We start from the raw sequence: 20375 nt of genomic DNA, 5'->3' as shown, positions 1-20375 counted from the left end.
CCTTGCAATATCCCAAGTACGGAAGTATCGGTTTGTATAAGTCTAATTAGCGGGTCTAAGGAGAGATTAAAGAGGAGAGGAGCGAGGGGCATCCCTGCCTGGTGCCGCATTTTAGATTAATGTGAGAGCTATTGAAAACCATTGATGGTTATAGATGTTTGGACATTGGAGAAAAGGGTATATAAAAAGGCCAAAAATGTATGGCCAAAGTTACTGTATCTACAGGTAGTGTGCAGAAGCTGCTAGGAAATGCTGCAGAATGTGTTCTCAGCCTCTAAACTCAGAAGCATCATCGGTGGGGAAGAATTATATTTGGCTTGGATGGAAGCTGCTATGATCATTCTTATTCCTGTAGTAAAGTGTGTACCATTCAGAAAACCTAGTTGAGTTGGGATAAGATCCTATGGCAGGATGGTCTGTGATCCATCTTATAGTCAGTAAGCCATGGTTTTTCCACATGACCGTTACAGACTTTTTTTTTTCAAAATGGCATAATTCCTTATTTATGCACATCCTAGCAGGACAGTAGAAATTTTTACAACTATCAGAGAAAACCAATGAATATTAATTGTACTACCTATTAATATAATTATTTTTTTCATGTATAAACTAGTTTTGGAAAAAAATTTAAATGATAAATACCTTTTAAAGGCAAATTCCATGGTTGGGATTGAGGACCATCACATGGATCGTTTGGTCTGGTGCTGTCTCAACTTTCTTCACATTGTTTGAAGGGAACCTGTCAAATTGAAAATGCAGTTCAATCTGCGGACAGCATGTTATAGAGCATGGGCAGTCGAGAAGATTAATGTATATTTTTGTAGCAAAAGTATTTAGTATAACTTCTGATTTATTCAGTTAAACCTCTGCTCAATCTAGGCTTATGAGTCCAGTGGGCGTTCCTAATCACTGATTGACAGCTAACTCTGTATTTACACTCATACAGGGAAGGCTGTCATTCAGTGATTAAGACCACCTACTGAACTCCTAAGCCTAGAATGAGCAGAGGTTTAACTGAATAAATAACGTTATTAAGTTATACTGAACCTTTTGCTCCAAAAATATATATTAATCTTCTCAGCTCCCCTCTCTATAACATTCTGACTGCAGATTGGACTGCATTTTCACCGTTTATTGTATTGAATCTCAAAAATTATATAAAGCCATTTCCCAGATAGTTCTGTTTCTTTGAAAACTTGGGATAAAAAAAACAATATGGTGGCCAATAATGCTTCTTTAGAGTTTGCCACCCACCCGCCTTAGTCTAAATGGCAAATTTGCCCAGTGATACAGTGATATTTCTCCATCCCCTGCATTACTATAAAACATTTACATATTTTTAAGTTGGGTGATAACCCCTTTGGGAATTGTAATGGCAGCCATACTATGTGTTACCCAGCATGCAGGTATTTATATTTTTGTTAGGTGGAAATGCTCTTAAAGTACCAAACTTTGGTTGAGATGAAAATCTATTGTGATTATCACGGTAAAGAATATATAAATATATACTTATCATCTAAAACTCTGATATCAATACATTGAATATTGTTTTACCTACCTGTATTATACTGTTTTGTCTTGCTGATTGACCCTGCCAAAAATATATATTCTTTACCCCTAGAGCCTATGATACAGATTTTTTATCTAAATATATATACAATGTACTATGTTGTTAGCATTTGGTATGATTTATTTTAAACTGTATTGATTTTCAATGGTCAATACTCCATACATGTGTAAATGGAGTGGAATCCACATAACCTAAAGGAGAACCCGGCAATCACAGGGAAAACATACAAACTCCACGCAGATGTTGCCCAGTGCTGCATGGCAACAGTGCTAAAAACTGAGCCATGGTGCTGCTCCATTATGTAGAATGGTAGACTTGGATCAATATAGCTGTGAGTGTTCAGAGACCTTTTCTCTGTGGTGTGAACTAAAGATGAACATGCAAGATGTAATGCACAATGCGTTGTGACACTCATCAGTCACGGTCATTGCTGAATCACATTCAATTTACAGCACATTAGCACAAGGTGAAGGTTCTCTCCCCATTGACGAGTGCTCTGACAGGAGCTTAAGAAGAGATGAGAGAGATTGCTGGGACATACTATATGATCTGTGAAATTACAGCTACCTGTCTGCGTTATCAGCATTTTTGAGGGAACAGCCATTTCACTCTTACAGAATACAACAAAGCTCACCATTTCTTTCCTTGCAGTTATCTTTAAAGCGCACCTACACTTTTAGATGATTTTTAAGAATAAGCTGTTATATGTGTGTACTTGAGGAATAACACTATTTCTGGCCATTATATGACTTGTATTCTGTATTTTTTTTTTTTTGCAGTTTTCCCCTCTGCAGACTCTATCTCTAATTCTCAGTTTTCTCTGGGCTATCATGTCTTCTATACACTGCAGACATAGAAGAGGAGAATCATGCTCTCCTATCTCTATCACATGTATAGAAGCAGCGGCAGTATGCAGGAGACCATACAGCAGTATTGAGCAATGTAGCTGAGAATCCAGCTCTGGGGTGAGATTAAACACCTACCAGGAATCTGCAGCACATTTAGCTGTGTCTTAATCCTCTCTTTCACTCTGCTCCTCCACCCGTCTCCATAGACTTTTATGGGCAGCTGTAACCTGACCCCTCAGTGAGCTGAGAGCCCGTTTTGTCAAAGACAAGATGGAGTAAGCAGTAATTTCAGAGTGAATGAACATAGAGCGCGGAGGAGCTTGATAAGTAGAAAAGAGGCATTTTTCCTCTAATAAGATTCGCTTATACTATTGATTTATGCAAAGTTTGTTCAAAGTTTGGTCATTTTGGCCAACTTAACTTCAATAGTATTATATTTATCCTGCTATTAGACATGTTTGCTTCTTCTTAAAATTCATGCATTCTATAACATACTCACATAATCTGAAGATCACTGAAGACACTGTAGCTTCAAGGGGTGTCACAATGCTCACATACAAAATGCTACCACTTCTATATATGTAATTGTGGGAAAAGATTTACAGGAGGACCAGGAACAAGGGGTCTTATACATTTTCTAGTTTTACTAAAGTTTCAGTCGAGTCCAAAAAGATGAAGCTAGAGATCCGCTTTAAAAGAGATCTCCTGAATCTCCTGTTTTGAGGCTCATTTATCTTAATATATGTGCGGCACTTACCTGATAGTCTTCTCTTTCTCACTGATGGTCTAGTTACTTGTAAATTCTAATGCTTCTATTCTTGCTGTAATTCTAAACATCTCTCCATACACTGTTTTCCTGATGACCTAGTGGTGGCTTTGCTCTTATACACAGTAGCGAGTCTGAACAAGCAGAACAGCAGTGTAAAACAAGCAATAGATGAAACAGGAGGTAGACTTCAGAATTTAGCAGATTTCAATAGACAATGTAGTGAAAGGGGTTTTTACTTGATGAAACAAACATGACTGTTTTTATCCAGAAACAGCGCCATGGATTGGTCTTCAATTATTCTAGTTACACTTGCACACAGTTTTTTGAAGGAACTCGGCAGGGAGGGTGTTCCAAACATCTTGGAGAACTAACCATATATCTTCTGTGGATGTAGGCTTCCTCAAATCCTTCTCTCTCTTCATGTAATCCCAGACAGACTCGATGATGTTGAGATCAAGGCTTTGTGGGGGCAATATTATCACCTCCAGGGCTCCCTGTTCTTCTTTACACTGAAGATAGTTCTAAATGACAATGCCTGTATGTTTGGGGTCTTTGTCCTGCTGCAGAATACATTTAGCGCCAATCACATGCCTACCAGATAGTATTTCATGATGGATAAGTATCTGCCTGTATTTCTGAGCATTGAGGAAACCATTAATCCCGACCAAATCCCCAACTCCATTTGATGAAATGCAGCCGCAAACTTGAAAGGAACCTCCACCATGCTTCACTGTTGCCTGTAGACTCTCATTATTTTACTGATTTCCAGCCCTTTGGTGAACAAACTGCCTTCTGTTACAGCCAAATTTTTCACATTTTTACTCGTCAAATTACATATACATAGTTACATAGTTCGTACGGTTGAAAAAAGACACATGTCCATCAAGTTCAACCAAGGGATGGGAAAAGGGAAGTAAAAAATGCTCAGTCTTGCCATGTTGGACCTGTGACATGAAGCTGTCTTCCACAACCTCACCTTTGTAGCGGAGTTTGGCTGTTCCTCACCCAGTTTTAAGCCTTCTACACAGCTGTTTCTGTTACAGTTAATGACTGTGTTTCAAACTACATATGAAAATGAAGATCATGATCACTCATACACCTGACTATAATCCTAGAAAATCTATGACTTTGTGCAAGTGTACCTAGAAGAATTGATTCTGTTTTGAAGGCAAAGGATGGTCACACCAAATGTTGAGTTGATTTAGATTTCTCTTCTGTTAATTTACTTTGTATTTTGTTAATTGATAAAAAAAAAAAACTATTAACATTTCTATTTTTGAAAGTATTCTTACTTTTCAGTGTTTTTCCACATCTGCCTAAAACTTTTGCATATTACTGTACAGTACTTTGTTTTATCTATATATGAATATTTAACAATCAAACATGTTTTCATAAACAGGACAAACTGACACAATGACATTAATATAACATTTGCTATAAAATTGCAGAAAAATGTTTCCATAATCTAGTTTGATTGTGAAAAACTTGTGTATATATAGACATAAAAAGCAGATGAGTTTTATTCTGGGTGTTTATGATAGTAATTCCATTTAGACATCATACACAAAATGGTTTGGAATCATTAGAATTATTGGCTAATGTTTACGTTACCTGCATCAAATCTGAACCTTGAAACAGGGAAACAGGCAAACATTTCAGAAGACACATCTTGTAATTTATGTATAGCTGGTGTTTTTCTGCGATGTCTGCAATTATGGAAAGTCATTTGAGTCTACGTGTAGTTTCCATAGAAACAGGTATTGATACAGCGTGCCACCTACATCAACATGTGTGTGAAATGCTAGCAACATACATGTTAAAATGTACGCATAAGAACGAATTCAGGTATCAAGAAGTATTTAGGAGGAGAGGATTTATATACAGCTCAATCAGGAGAGTTTTCATAAAAAAGTTCTAATCATGTTTTTTTGTTGTCCACTTTAAATGGTTTGTCATATCTTTTAATCATTTATGTTTAATTCAATAAATATTTAAAATGCAAGTTGACTTTTTTGGGACCCTATGGTAATTTTACACTGATATATTAGGAAATGATATATACAGCAGTTATATCTTTATCGGTGGAAGTCCAACTCCCAGTTCCCCCATCATCCTCAGAATTTCATTCACTTGTATGGAGCTGTGTATTTTTCCAGTGTATTGTGAACAGAAGGTGGACAGGCGAGCGAGCTGCTGTAACCAAAGGGACCTCTGTCCCTTCATTCTTGGAATCAGAAGGATTGACAGAGGTCGGACCACCACCAATCATAATGTTGTGGCATATCCTAGCAATGTACCATAACATTACAAGTTGGGAAATGCCCTTCAAATGATTTAGTGGTGGTTTCTGGTAACCAAGAGTTTATCATTTTACACTATTTTATCCATTGACTTTGGAGCTCTTTATCAGAAAAATGGCGCTGCAAAAAAACAGAAAGATATACTATAAAATTATTCATCACATAATTTTGGGTTGGTATTCACTTTAAGATAAGACATTGTGATAACTATTTCTTATAATAACTTTTAGCTGGTATTAGCTGATGGGGAAAATGGCTCATAACAATATATTGTTTATTTTGTAAATGTTGAGCTGTAGAAAATAACATCAAGAACTTTAGCGCTAAAAAAACACACTATTCTGTCCAATACAGAATTGTTATACGTTTCTATGTGTATGTACTATGAGAAGAAAATATCATTCAACAACAATCAGCAATTTATCACATTGTAGAGCACAATCTAGTTAAACAGTGTAATAGATTAAAACTGAGGGGATTCAGGTATTAACCTATAGCAGAACTGCTCGTAACCCGCAAGGCATGAGTGAAAATCAATGGCCTCAATTACTAAAAACCATGTTCTGAGATGAGCTCCAGTATTGTTAATCTACGCCTCAGAACAATGAGATTTAGTGAATTTGTGCCGGATAAATAAAAGGATTTAACAAACCGGCTTGACCTGTTCAATTTGAAGAAACATTGTCTATCTATTATAAGAATCAATCCAGGATTAACATACTTAAGAATATTTTATTTCATCTAACTGAGCTCAGACTCATGCCAATTTACATGATCCTTTATTTGAGTACCCAGAAAAGCACTAGTAAGGACTGTATTTGAGACCATTGTTCAATGTGACAGATTTTGTAAAAATAAACTACTAATAAGGTTTTTACTTAGCATAAGAAAATAACAGCCTGCAACTTTACCGCAGCAGTACACGTCATCTAGCAACCATAATTAAAACAGAAATGTGATAAAAAGGCGATTTATTGTTTGCCACTGGCTTTTTCCTGCTTCAGGGTTAAATTTATCATGATGTTTAAATCACATATAGCTATAATTTATTGTTCAGGGTTAAAATATAAATAATATACACTTATTATTAGTAAATAATCATAGTTTTATTGTAATTGCAAATCCCTTAAAGGAACAGTCCGAGCAAAGCTGCAGCACTGTGTTATGCCTAGGGCAGGGCCTGATTCTCACGTGGAATCATTGTGTCATGCACCGCCCTCTCAGGTCCTGCATTGGACACAACAGAGTTTTTAAAGGGGCTATCGCTTCACAAACAACCTCTATAATCTAACACTGCCGCGGCGACCAGCTGCTCAGCTTCTATTCGACCCTTGGCAAAGAGGTGATTTTGCTGGGGGATGATGCTTGATTTGCTATCTATGTAATACATGGATGGCTCAAGTCCACCAGAGTCAGACCCACTGTGGTTTTGGCAGTGGTTTTTCGCTCTTGCTCAAAGAGGGTGCCCAGAACAGGGGACGTCAAAATATTTTAGTAATTTGCCAAGGAAAAATTAAAAGAAAATATATATCTGATACCAGAATTGGAAAACATTTCTATTGGCTATAACTAATTATTTTTTTTAGTCCTATAGTGATATTGATCTTTTTTTAGTCAGATTGATTATTGCCACAGTATGTCTATGGCCAATTTTAGTTACATTTAATGCAACGTAATAGTTATAGTATGAAAGATCCCATTGAAAAACTTTTAAGAATGAAATTTTCCAATCAGAGTTCTAAAAGTGCTGTCAGAAGACTAGAGGGACAATTTACGGCAGCCTGCATTCTGTGAATGCAGAGCTCAATGAGAGTGTTGTGATGTAAAAAAGTTTTCTTTTAGTTTTGGTTTTTTAAATGTGCTAACTTTAGTTGTATTTCATTGTTTTCATTTTTCTTCCATTCTCCCTCAGAATATTTCTCAGCTTCCATGTGGAAGAGCGCTCTATGCTTACGAGGGAAAGGAGCCTGGTGATCTCAAATTTAACAAGGGTGACATCATCATTTTACGACGGAAAGTGGATGAGAATTGGTACCATGGAGAACTAAATGGAAATCGTGGCTTCTTTCCAGCAAGCTATATTCAGTGCATAAAGCCTCTCAGCCAGCCTACTCCACAAGGGAAAGCACTTTATGACTTTGAAATCAAAGATAAAGATCAGGATAAGGACTGTCTAACATTCACCAAGGTAAATATATAATAATCTTCTCTGCATGAAAACTATTGATCTCACTGCTGTAATGTTTGGATTTCCTTCGACAAACCACATTTCAACTCCTTTGTCTTTTCTTTACTGAGAGAAACAATGGATTGTCTCAGCTACTGACTGGCCATTGCATGATACCTGTCAAATGTCATTGATATATATCTATAATACTTTAGAACTATTGCTAAGATGGTTTTATGGTTTGAAACTGTGAATGAGATGAACGTATTGTTGTTGTCTATGTAAAGCTGCCCATATACATTAGATAAATGATGGTGATCAGCTGACAATATTTTGCATATGGTGGCATTAAAACTGACACCCGACAGCAGATATTTGATTTAAACAAAAAGTGTAAAAACTATTTTTGATGATTATTTCCATGTAGAGATATGATCACTTTGGGTTTAGGTGCACACAGGCGGATTTTGGTGCAGGTTCTTTTTTAGGCAAAACCAGGAGTGGATCCTAAACAGAAACCATATATAAAGGGGAAAAAAATACACTTTTTATACTACAGACTAATCCTTTCTCCAGATTTAAAGTTGCTGCCTGACAGCTACATTGGTCAGCCACATTAGCTCTATGGAGCTGAATTCATGGTCACCCAGAAAGTCCTCTATTCCCCTATGTTAGGTAGCCTTAGCTTCCTAAACTCCATGCAGCTAGGGCGTAAATCTACAGTCCTTACCATAATCTACAGTCCTAAGTATAATGGCAGATCGCGCTAAAACAATGTAGTTACTGGTTCTGTTTTGGTTTCACATTAAAGTCTCACTTGTGCCACAAAAAAAGGAAAAACGTTTAGCCAAAGTATAAAACAAAATAAATATTCACCTGTTTTATTCCAATAGGGGAAATTTTGCTGTGGACATTCAGGCATCTGAAGGCCTTGGTCCTAAAAGAGTTAACAGGGGGCTTCTACTTGTAGTTCTGGACAATTTTATGCTTTCTAATATTTAAATGACTGAAATGAACAAGTGTGACAGAGATACTCTATCTGCTGCTGCCTTATCGCACATTCTTCACACAGCGCTATGGGCATCAACGCCACCTTCAAAGAAGTACTCTATCAAAGATACCAAAATAAGATTCCAAAAAGCTTTGGGCGATATAGTGAGCGCCGCCATTTGTTTTGGGGATCGGTGTGTGTCCCAGCTAATACACCAATGTTATCTTCTGAAATGTTTCTATTACATAAGGAGGTGAAAGGTAAATGGAGATCCACACATGGAGGGTAACATAACTTAATTGATTTCTTTTCAGGCAAGGTTTGCTACAGAAGTAGCTATCTGCAATGTGTAAGACACATGAATATTGATGGACGTACCTATATTTATTCAGAATTTTACTTTGAAACAGAATGAAATACAAACAAACAAACAAGCTAAATATGATCAGCAGGGAGGATACTGTAGAAATAAAATTGCATAATTTTGCCAACTTGAAACTTTGTGCATTTGACAATCTATGTGGACTCTGGTGGGTTACAAGAAACAGCAGAGCAGCAATTTGTTGTGAATTTGCAGGAGAAGAATGAAAACATAAAGGAGAACAGAAAAGAGAACCGTACCGTGCACCACAGAGAAAAGGCGAGGTGAGATCATATGCTTTAGTGACAAAGCTGGCTTAGGAGGGTCAGCTTCAATACAATGAACAGGGCAGGAGTTTAATTGGGAAAAAAAAACTTTCAGTGGCTGAGCTGCTGATCAAATGGACTGTGCAAGGGAAGCCAGATAGAAAAGAATGAAATAAAATGCAGGTTAGGTGCTTGTAAGGGACCTTAAGTGACAAGAAATAACAAGAATGGGCTTAGTTCCAGGGTAAATCCATCTACTTCATAGTGCTAAAAGGTTATAGAAATTAACAGTTTGCCCTTCAAATAGTTGCAGATATTTATGTATTTTCAATTTATGTAGATTTTAGCAATCAAAATGATTGGGTTCTTTGTCATTTGCTATTACTATTTATATATTTTATAGGATACCATAATATACACGCAGCACAAAAGATAAACTACAGGTAGAAAAGAGAGTCAGGTCTTTCTCTATACTTACATTAGTACTACCGAGGGAGATAGGGGTCAAAAACTCTTAGGGCTGGTTCACATGGAGTTTTTTAGAGCTGTTTTTGATGCGGTAACCGCGTCAGAAACAACGCTAAAAACCGTCCGAAATTGCCTTTCATTGATTACAATGGGAGGTGGAGGCGTTTTTTTCCCGCAAACGGGAAAAAACGTTTGCGGGGGGAAAAAAGTATCATGCTCTTTCTTCCCGCATTTCCGTCTTTGACCTCCCATTGACATCAATGGGAGACAGAGAAAGCGGTTTTCGCTGCGTTTTTGTCCGGGGCGCTCAATGGCCACGGCCGAAAAACGCAGCAAAAATGCGGCAACGAAAGTGCAGGCAGGTCAAAATCAGATTTTTTAGTGTGAACCTACCCTTAGCGTTGACAGCATTGGGCACCCTGATGTCTCAGCGAAGCAATAACATAATTTCGATACCAAAATTGTAGTCATTAATATGCATCAAAAAAGTTGTCAGTAGGGGGGTAACATTCAGCTGCCTGTGACCTCTGACTGGCAGAGCGCATACACCCACATGCAGGATTGTGCTAGGGAAATTAGGGGATGCATCTGGTGTGTGTGTGTGTGTGTGTGTGTGTGCGTAAGTGTGTGTGTGTAAGTGTGTGTGCGTGTATGTATGTGTGTGTGTGTGTGTGTCTGTGTGCGTAAGTGTGTGTCTGTGTGCGTAAGTGTGTGTGTGTGTGTGTGTGTGTGTGTGTGTGTGTCTGTGTGCGTAAGTGTGTGTCTGTGTGCGTAAGTGTGTGTGTGTGTGTGTGTGTGTGTGTGTGTGTTGCATGTTCTGCAGTTACTATGAAAAAGTAAGGACACCTCATGTAAGTTTTTTTATTTTCCAATAAATGCACAAATTTATTCCATTCAAACAGTATACAAAGATACAGTTGATGTAATTGCACAACAGACAATGACAAATTGAATTAGAAATAATTTATTAAAGAGAAGCTCAGATAAAAACTAAAGATTTCCATGTGTTCCATTAGGGATTCCATGTATCAGTCTCTTACCTGTTCTTTTTGTTGCTGCTTCTATCACTAAATATCATCCTGGGGCCGTTGCATAGCAACAGTCTGACTCAGGCTTCGGTGACACTTTTTCTACTTGAGTCTATAGGGATAATCCTGTGTCACTCTTAGGGTATGTTCACACGGCCTATTTACAGACGTAATTCAGGCGTTTTACACCTCGAATTACGCCTGAAAAGACGGCTCTATTACGCCTACAAACATCTGACCATTCATTTCAATGGGTCTTACGATGTTCTGTTCAGACGAGGTGTTTTTTTACGCGTCGCTGTCAAAAGATGGCGCGTAAAAAGACGCCCGCCTCAAAGAAGTGCATGTCACTTCTTGGGACGTAATTGGAGCAGTTTTTCATTGACTCCATTGAAAAACAGCTCCAATTACGTCCGTAATGGACGCCGCGAAAAACGCCTCATCTGAACAGAACATCGTAAAACGCATTGAAATCAATGGGCAGATGTTTGCAAACGTAATGGAGCCGTCTCTTCATGCGTAATTCGAGGCGTAAAACGCCTGAATTACGTCCCTTAAATAGGCCGTGTGAACATACCCTAACTGATAATAATTGGACAGGTTCCTGTCACATAGTTATAATGAAGATAATCACAGTTCAGCCTCCTTGGCTTTATACTTATAGCAGAATATTGAGGGAAAGATAATGGTGCTGGTTCTAGCTGAGATGGTGCTGGTTCTAGCTGCTTATATGATGGGATGCCGGTGCATCATAGGATTGATAGCATAAAACACATACCTCTGAACACTTTAATCCCCATTCAAATGGAATTTTAAGCTCCACCCCTTATATGCCCAGGAACGCCAACAAATCCTCACAGAAATGCCAAATTTAGTGTTCATGTGTATGAGCCACACCCCTTTTGAGGTCAGTTTTGCGGAACAATCCTGCGAAAAGCAGGATGGTTGGAAGGTAATAATTAGCATAGGAAAGGAAGAGAAAGCAGGGTGAAATCCAAAATTCAAGATGGTGTTGATCAGACACAGGCAGGAGGCTGTACTACAGGGAATGACTACAATATTCATAAAAGACATTTAGAGTTTGACAGACAATCAGATAGGGGGTGCTACAATGAAAAGTTGTGTTTCTGCTTGAGGTAATTAACCCATTAAAGACACGGCCAATCTATCTAAACTAATTTAGTTTTTTTCCTCCCGGCCTTCCAAAATCCACAACTTTTTTATTTTTTTGTCGACATAGCCGTATGAGGGCTTGTTTTTTTGCAGGACAAGTTGTCGTTTTTCACCATTTATTGTACTGCATAATGTACTTTGAAGCTGAAAAAGAAATATTTGTGGTGTGAAATGGGCAAAAAAACAGCGATTACACCATTTTTTGGGGGGGGGGTTTGATTTTACGGCGTCCATCACACAGTAAAAACTACATTTTCACCTTATTCTACGGGTTGATGCGATTATGGCGATACCAAATTTATATATTTTATTCAAAAATAAATGGATATATTTTTATTCAAAATAATTTATATATTTTATTCAACGTTGATTGAATAAACCACATTTCTTGCTTTACTGGACAGCTGCAGGATTCCTTCAAATATATTCTACAGTCCTTGGATCGGGATTACCTGCTGGGCACCCACGTCCATATTGGGATTTGCTTTTGAGTGCTGCTACTCTCTACTTGTGTGTGTGTATAATCTATCTATCTATTTATCTATCTATCTATCTATCTATCTATCTATCTATCTATCTATCTATCTATCTATCTATTTGTGTGTATTAGAGAAATATATATATATTTATATATGTACACTATATGTATATATATCACATACGGTTAGGTCCAGAATTTTTTGGACAGTGACACAATCTTCATGATTTGGGCTCTGCCTGCCACCACATTGGATTCAAAATGAAACAACTGAGATGCAATTGAAGTGTAGACTTTCAGGTTTAATTCATGGGGTTGAACGAAAAAATCTTGTGAAACGTTACTGTGAAACGACGTCCAATCAACCTTGCTGCATTTGGTTGAATCTTGGCATAAAGTATATCCCTGAACACTTCAGAATTCATCCGCCTGCTTCTGTCTTCAGTCACATCAATAAACACCAGTGACCCAGTGCCTTTGGCAGCCATGCATGCCCATGCCATCACACTGCCTCCACCATGTTTTACAGAGGATGTGGTGTGCTTTGGATCATGAGCCGTTCTAAGCATTCTCCATACTTTCTTACTCCCATCATTCCGGTACAGGTTGATCATAGTTCCATCTGTCCATAAAATGCTGTTCCAGAACTGGGCTGGTTTCTTTACATGTTGTTTGGCAAAGCCTATTCTGGCCTTTTTCTTTTTGAGGCTGATTAATGGTTTGCACCTTGTGGTGAACCCTCTGTATTTGCGCTCAGGAAGTCTTCTCTTTATGGTAGACCTAAATACTGATACACCTACTTCCAGGAGAGTGTTCTTCACTTGGGTAGATGTTGTGAAGGGGGTTTTCTTCACCATGGAAAGGATTCTGCGATCATCCACCACTGTTGTCTTCCGTGGACGTCCAGGCCTTTTAGAGTTCACGAGATCACCAGTGAGCTCTTTTTTTTTCAAGAATGAACCAAACTGTTGATTTGGCCACTCCTAACATTTGTGCTATCTCTCTGATGGATTTCTTCATTTTTTTTAAGCCTAACGATGGTCTGTTTCACTTGCATTGAGAGCACATTTGACCTCATGTTGTGGGGTGCCGATGGTTGTCATGGCAGCCCGGGGGCCTAATAAAGGCCCCCAGGTCTGCCTTCCTTCTGCTGTTAAGCTCTGCCTCTGACATGAGCCTGTAAAAATTACAATACACTGCAATACGTTAGTATTGCAGTGTATTGACCCAGCGATCTGAAGATCGCTGGTTGAAATCCCCTAGGGGGACTAATAAAAAGTGTAAAAAAAAAAAAAAGTTACATTAAGTTTTCAGTAGTGAAAAAAAAAAAAAAATTATTAAAAGTTATTTTCCCATTTTTCCTCTAATGTAATGTAAAAAAACCCAAAGGAAAACAAAGTTCGTATTGCAGCGTTCGTAAAAGTCTAAACTATTACAATATAACATTATTTGACCCACACGGTGAACGCCGTAAATAAACCCAAAACAGAATCTCCGTTTTTTGGTCACTTTATCGCTAAAAGAAAATGTAATAAAAAGTGATCAAAAAGTCGTATGTACCAAAATCTTGTACCAATAAAAACTACAAACCTGTATGGACGCCTTGTCATAGTTACTGCTGTGAAATCTCTCTAGTTTACGGTGTAAATTATATGTTATTATATTTATAATTTTAAACTCGTTATTTTACTCATTTATGCTGCAATTTTTCAATATTTAACTCTTTTTTTATGACGCATTTCTTGGGGTTGTTCCATGGATAAATATTTAAAGTCTCTAGTAGATCATGCATCATATTAAAATCTCTTAATTGGAATAATTTAAAGAAAATTCTCGTGTTACGCCCCCTGGTGTTCTTTTGAGTTCCTCTCAGAACATCCACCTGGTCACATCCTCAGTAGCTCAGTCCCACTGCTCATATCATCTTGAACACGGGAAGCGTAGTGATTCCTGCTATTGTGCAGGCCAGTTAATAAGACTCAGCACATTAGTAGCAGGTTCTTCTCACTAGCACTAAACATATTAGGTGGACCTTCAGAGAGAGGGTGCCATAAAGATTATGTAGAGCAATATCTAGACACAGGTTGTTGTTTGTTTGTTTTTTAAATGATTCCAATCCAAAATCCAATTTTCAAGATTTCATAGAGAAATGTAATATTTAAAGTCACTGTAGTTTCAACAAACTTATTATGAATCAATAGTACAAGTGAAGATAATAAATAATGTAATATATCTTATTACTAAAAATGCCTCTTATCAGACTCTTCTTCTCCCTTCCCCTGCCTCATGCAATTATCATTCATTTTGAATTCACTGATAAAATATGTACTGCATAGAGGAGACGACTCTTCAGCTTCACTGAGGAATTTTGTTGCAGCTGTTTCCCATAGAAGTCCATAGAGAGGGGAGGGGAGGAGGAAAAGAAGGAGAAGGAGGGAGTTACTGGAGATAAAGAGAGAGAAAGAGGCACACAGACTGTTGCAGCTTCTAGTAAGTTTTTTTCTACCTAATCCCATTTCTGGATTTACAGCTGTACTGCTCATTACTGCTGTATAAGATCCTCCATTCTGTTGCTTCTGACTGTGTGGGAGGGGAGCAGGATCTCTTTTTCTCTGTGCTGTGTATGGGAGACATCATAGCAACTAGTCTCCACCCCTTCTTGGGCTGAGTTCAGGTAAAACTGAAATGGAGCCTGCAGATAGCAAAACTGCAGATACAAGTCCTATAATAGTCACATATTGTGTTATATCTCATGTACATGCACATGACAGCTGATTCCAAAAAGTCATCTCAAACAACAGGTACCATTTAATCATGGGGCAACCCCTTTCAAATTTATTTTATTAAAATTGTTACTATATATGTTTGTTTGTATATATATATATATATATATATATATATATATATATATATATATATATATATATTTATATATATATATATATATATATATATATGTATATATATATATATACACTATATGGACAAAAGTATTGGGATACCTACATATTACACCTACAGGAGTTTTTATGACATCCCATTATAAATCCATAGGCATTAATATGCAGTTAGTCCCCACCTCTGCAGCTAAAACAGCTTTCACTCTTCTGAGAGGGCTTTCTACAAGATTTTGGAGTGTTTCTGTGGGAATTTTGTCCCATTCATCCAGAAAAGCATTTGTGAGGTCAGACACTGATGTTCCTACGGTCCTGGCTCGCCATCTCCATTCTAGTTCATCATAAAGGTGTTCAATGAGGTTAAGGTCATGGCTATGTGCACGCCAGTCAAGTTCTTCCACACCAAACTCACCCTGCCATGCCTATATAGACCATGCTTTGTGAAACAGAAAAATTCCTTCCACAAACTGTTACCACAAAGTTGGCAGCATACAATTGTCCAAAATGTACTGGTATGCTGAAGGATTAAGATTTCCATTCACTGGAACTAAGGGGCCTAGGCCAACCCCTGAAAAACAACTTCATAGCATTATCCCTCCTCCACCAAACTTTACAGTTGGCACAATGCAGTCAGGCAAATAACCTTCTCCTGGTATTCACCAAACCCAGACTTCCCCATCATTCTCTGTATTTGACCCTTTTTATGGTGCAGCCAGGGATGCGGTCAGCAACTGGCAAGGTCAGTTAAATGTCGGAGCCCAGTGCTGTTCTCTGCATTTTATGCCACTCTGACAGTGCTCAATAGATCCCATTATATATTTCATTATTTTCAGCCTCTTCTTTGACCAGGTCTCTGCCAGGTCTCAGACTCTGGACCTGCTGTATGGGAGCCAGAAAGACTTAACAGTGAGCCACAGGCTGCTTTGTTGTCTGTGAAAGGATTTGCGCTGCCTGAATAGTATTTTTCTTCACAGACATAATATACCGGTATATACAGCTATACCAGTACATAGGGAAAAGGGAAGGTGAAAGTAAAATACACAGTTTTTTTTACCATAACGTTACTAAAAAATAATGGCATGAAAATAATTACAATAAACACATTTTTAAATACACTTTATTAAATAAAGGTTACAAAATAATAAATAAGATAGATGTATTTGATATCATCCGTAACAACCCGTACAATACAGTCAACACATTATTTTTGGTGATCGGTAAATGCCGTAAGTAAAAATGGTGCAATTGTTTTTTTCTGCATTTAACCTGTAGTAAAAGCTAATATAAATGAAACATTTATGTATGTGTAAGGTGAAATGGTGCCTAAAAAAACTACAGCTTGCAAAACACAGGCCCTCATATAACTATGTTGAAGTGAAAATAAAAAAGATATGGCTGTTATGGCTTTTAATGTGGGAAGATGAAAACAAAATAATTCTTCTGGCATCTGGACGTACTGCAGCCACATTTCCGTCAGTAAAAGGATTGCATGACAAAACTTTGCAGCCTAGAGCTGCCTCTTTTCTTTTAGGATATGTTCACACTTATTTTTTTTTGCTTTCTAAAGAAATAATAGGAAAATATATTCATGTAATTTTTACAAACATCACACACATGCAAAACAAAATGTAGCAAAAACCATGACAAAATGTCACTAGTGCCATTATTGGTGTATAGTATATAGAATGAAAGAAGTTGAGACATATGGGGGCCCAAGGGCTGAGATAAAATGAGCCGACCTTGTGTGCAGCAATTACCATGTATGTTGTTGTATGTTTTATTCTGTGCTCTATATTTGACTGTTTATGGTGCAGCAGTTACTATGTATGTTATTACATTAAGGGTATGTGCACACGACCTCTTTTCAGACGTAATGGAGGCGTTTTACGCCTCGAATTATGCCTGAAAAGATGGCTCCAATACGTCGGCAAACATCTGCAATGGGTCTTACGATGTTCTGTGCAGACGAGCTGTTATTTTATGCGTCGCCGTCAAAATACGGTGCGTAAAATTATGACTCGTCAAAAGAAGTGCAGGACATTTCTTGGGCCGTTTTCGAGCCGTTTTTTCATAGACTCTATTGAAAACCGCTCTAAAAACGCAGCGAAAACGCAGCGAAAAATGCGAGTTGCTCAAAAAACTTCTGAAAATCAGGGGCTGTTTTCCCTTGAAAACAGCTCCGTATTTTCAGACGTATTTTGTTAATCGTGTGAACATACCCTTATTATTTGTACTCTTTATTTCAATCTTTTTATGGTGCAGCAGTTTTAGTGAGGAACAAAGACAGACACAAATTTGTAAGCAAGCTCCGCTGTTTCAGATCCCAGCGTGACTTGCATGTTTCAGCGTATACATTATGTTACTCCTGGTGTGCAAGGAAATAACATTGCAGGGTATTATATAAACATTTTAGCGTGTTTGGTAAAAATATGTTTCAATATAATGTCTTATATATATTTAGACTCCCATAGATCTTGTCAATTACCAGCTATTTTACAGGATTATTTGAAGAGCAATTGTAATATTTTAATATGATTTCTGTATATCAATCCCGGCAACATTTATTTATCAGCTACGAAAAAAAAAAAAATGTAAGAAATCCAGAGGAGTTCATTACTTTCAAAGTAGGTCACTTGCAGGGAGACCAGAAAACTCCCACAGAGGAAAATGCTCAGGGTTTAAAAATAATAAATAAATAATTGAAAAAATTGTGAAAGCGGCATGAGTTATACAGTGTATAAAATGTGCCCGTCCTAAGTCTGCCAGGCTCTGTTCTGCCTTTGATTACCTAACAGTGGGTGGCTATTGAATGTTATCCTCTAAACTACAAGTAAAGCGGGTTAATATGGAGCTTGTCTTGTCACTCACATCATTCACTATGGGGTGAGATGAAAAGAGACCTTCTCCAGTGACCCCATACACTCAGTATGCTGGCATGTGTACTGGCAGACCATGTTCTGCAGAGCTAGTGTAAGTTTATCTACCTCATGAGACACTTGTCTTTAAGGTCTTAAAGCTCTTAATCATTACAAAATGTATATATGGACAAAAATATTGGGACACACCTCTCAATCATTGACTTTAGTTTTTTTTATTCAGTCCCATTGCCACAGGTGTATAAAATAAAGCACCTAGCCGTGCAGTGTGCCTTTAGAAACATTTGTGAAAGAATGGATTGTTCAGTGGCGTGGCCAGATGTCTGGCTGAACAGACGTGCTTTGCAGAGCTCCCGAGTACCCTGACTCCTTATCCTGGCTATATCACAGCCATCCTGCAAAAGTAATCTGCTCCTAACGAGGAGAGGAGACTACTCACCCTCCTGTGTCCGTCGGTGTGAGGATTTGTGCTGTGGGACCGAATCTGTGGCATTGCTGCGAGGAGTGGTGTGAGGCCCGGCACTTCCCGTTGGTGCGTGGTGGTCGGCAGCGGAGATTTGGAGGCACAGACAGGTGAAAGGGTGCGACTGTCTGCACTGGCCATTGCACTTGTGGAGGGTGCTGGCTGGAGGATCCTGTGGACTGTGGACATTACCCGATAACGGGTGCCTGATTCTGGTTGGGAGATAGGTGAGCGGCGAGACCTCCCCTCCCCCATCCCACGCTACTGTCTGTGGCCGCACCGCACTGGGAATCCTTTTAGGAGCTTGGGATACCCGCACTCAGCAGCGTTTGTGCGGGGTCAGCCGTGGATATAAGGGTCACCACAGTTGATGAACTGCGTCAGGATTTTGTTATACTGAAGCATGATATGCAGAAAATCTGTGAACGTACTACTGAAAATGAGCGCAGAATCTCTGACGTGGAGGACACTTTGCGCTCTATTCCAGCTCAAATTGCGGAGTTGAGGAGACAGGAACTGGCTTCAGCAGACCGGGCGGATGATTTTGAAAATCGTCTTGGACACAACGATATCCGTATTGTGGGCTTACCAGAGAGGTTGGAGGGATGCGGATGCGGTTACATTTCTGGAACATTGGCTGAAAGATACCCTGGCTGTTGAGCACTTCTCTGCTTTTTTTTTTTTACCCTCTGGAGAGCACACAGGGTCCCTGCACTGATGGGTCCTCTTGGTGGGCCTCCACGTCCTTTGCTCGCACGCATGTTACACTTCAGAGACAGGGATGCGGTCTTACAGGCGGTAAGGAAAAAATTAACTATCCTATACAACTCTCAACGGATTTCCATATACCCTGACTTTTCAGTTAATATCAGGAGGCAACGTGTTAAATTTACGGAAGTTCGGAAGAAACTGCGGGAGAAGGGCTTTAAATATGCCGTGTTGTATCCTGCTAAACTGAGAGTGATTGACGGTCCGACATCAAGATTCATTCTGTCCTCCGCTGAGGCTCTGTAGTGGACAGAGGCTGCACCACGTGCTCCTGTAGGGGCTTCTCCTGATTGAATAATTCTCATATGGACAAGAGGCAATGTGTGATCTTCTAAGTTTTTGAGTCTCGGCTGTAAGATTTGTCTGCCATTTCTTGAAATACATGCTTTGATCTTTATATATATACAGTGAAGGAAATAAGTATTTGATCCCTTGCTGATTTTGTAAGTTTGCCCACTTTCAAAGACATGAACTGTCTAGAATTTTTAGGCTAGGTTAATTTTACCAGTGAGAGATAGATTATATTAAAAAAAAACAGAAAATCACATAGTCACAATTATATATATTTATTTGCATTGTGCACAGAGAAATAAGTATTTGATCCCTTTGGCAAACAAGACTTAATACTTGGTGGCAAAACCCTTGTTGGCAAACACAGCAGTCAGACGTTTTTTGTAGTTGATGATGAGGTTTGCACACATGTTAGATGGAATTTTGGCCCACTCCTCTTTGCAGATCATCTGTAAATCATTAAGATTTCGAGGCTGTCGCTTGGCAACTCGGATCTTCAGCTCCCTCCATAAGTTTTCGATGGGATTAAGGTCTGGAGACTGGCTAGGCCACTCCATGACCTTAATGTGCTTCTTTTTGAGCCACTCCTTTGTTGCCTTGGCTGTATGTTTCGGGTCATTGTCATGCTGGAAGACCCAGCCACGAGCCATTTTTAATGTCC

The 20375-nt window shown here is 38.6% G+C and overlaps 1 protein-coding gene across 2 annotated transcripts in view; it reads left to right on the top strand.

Annotated features, from left to right (window-relative positions):
- The window catches only part of SH3RF3 (SH3 domain containing ring finger 3), a 437353-nt gene that overhangs the window by 216845 nt on the left and 200133 nt on the right, over nucleotides 1-20375 (top strand). For both annotated transcript variants that reach the window (XM_075852650.1, XM_075852652.1), the window contains exon 2: nucleotides 7400-7675. In XM_075852650.1, the coding sequence (XP_075708765.1) occupies nucleotides 7400-7675 (276 nt within the window). The remainder of the gene's footprint in view (nucleotides 1-7399; nucleotides 7676-20375) is intronic.

This window comes from Rhinoderma darwinii, chromosome 2 (genome assembly GCF_050947455.1).
Source record: "Rhinoderma darwinii isolate aRhiDar2 chromosome 2, aRhiDar2.hap1, whole genome shotgun sequence".
NCBI classification, from domain to species: Eukaryota; Metazoa; Chordata; class Amphibia; order Anura; family Rhinodermatidae; genus Rhinoderma; species Rhinoderma darwinii.
Note: the sequence above shows the minus strand (reverse complement) of the source record. Positions and strands in the feature narration are given on the sequence as shown.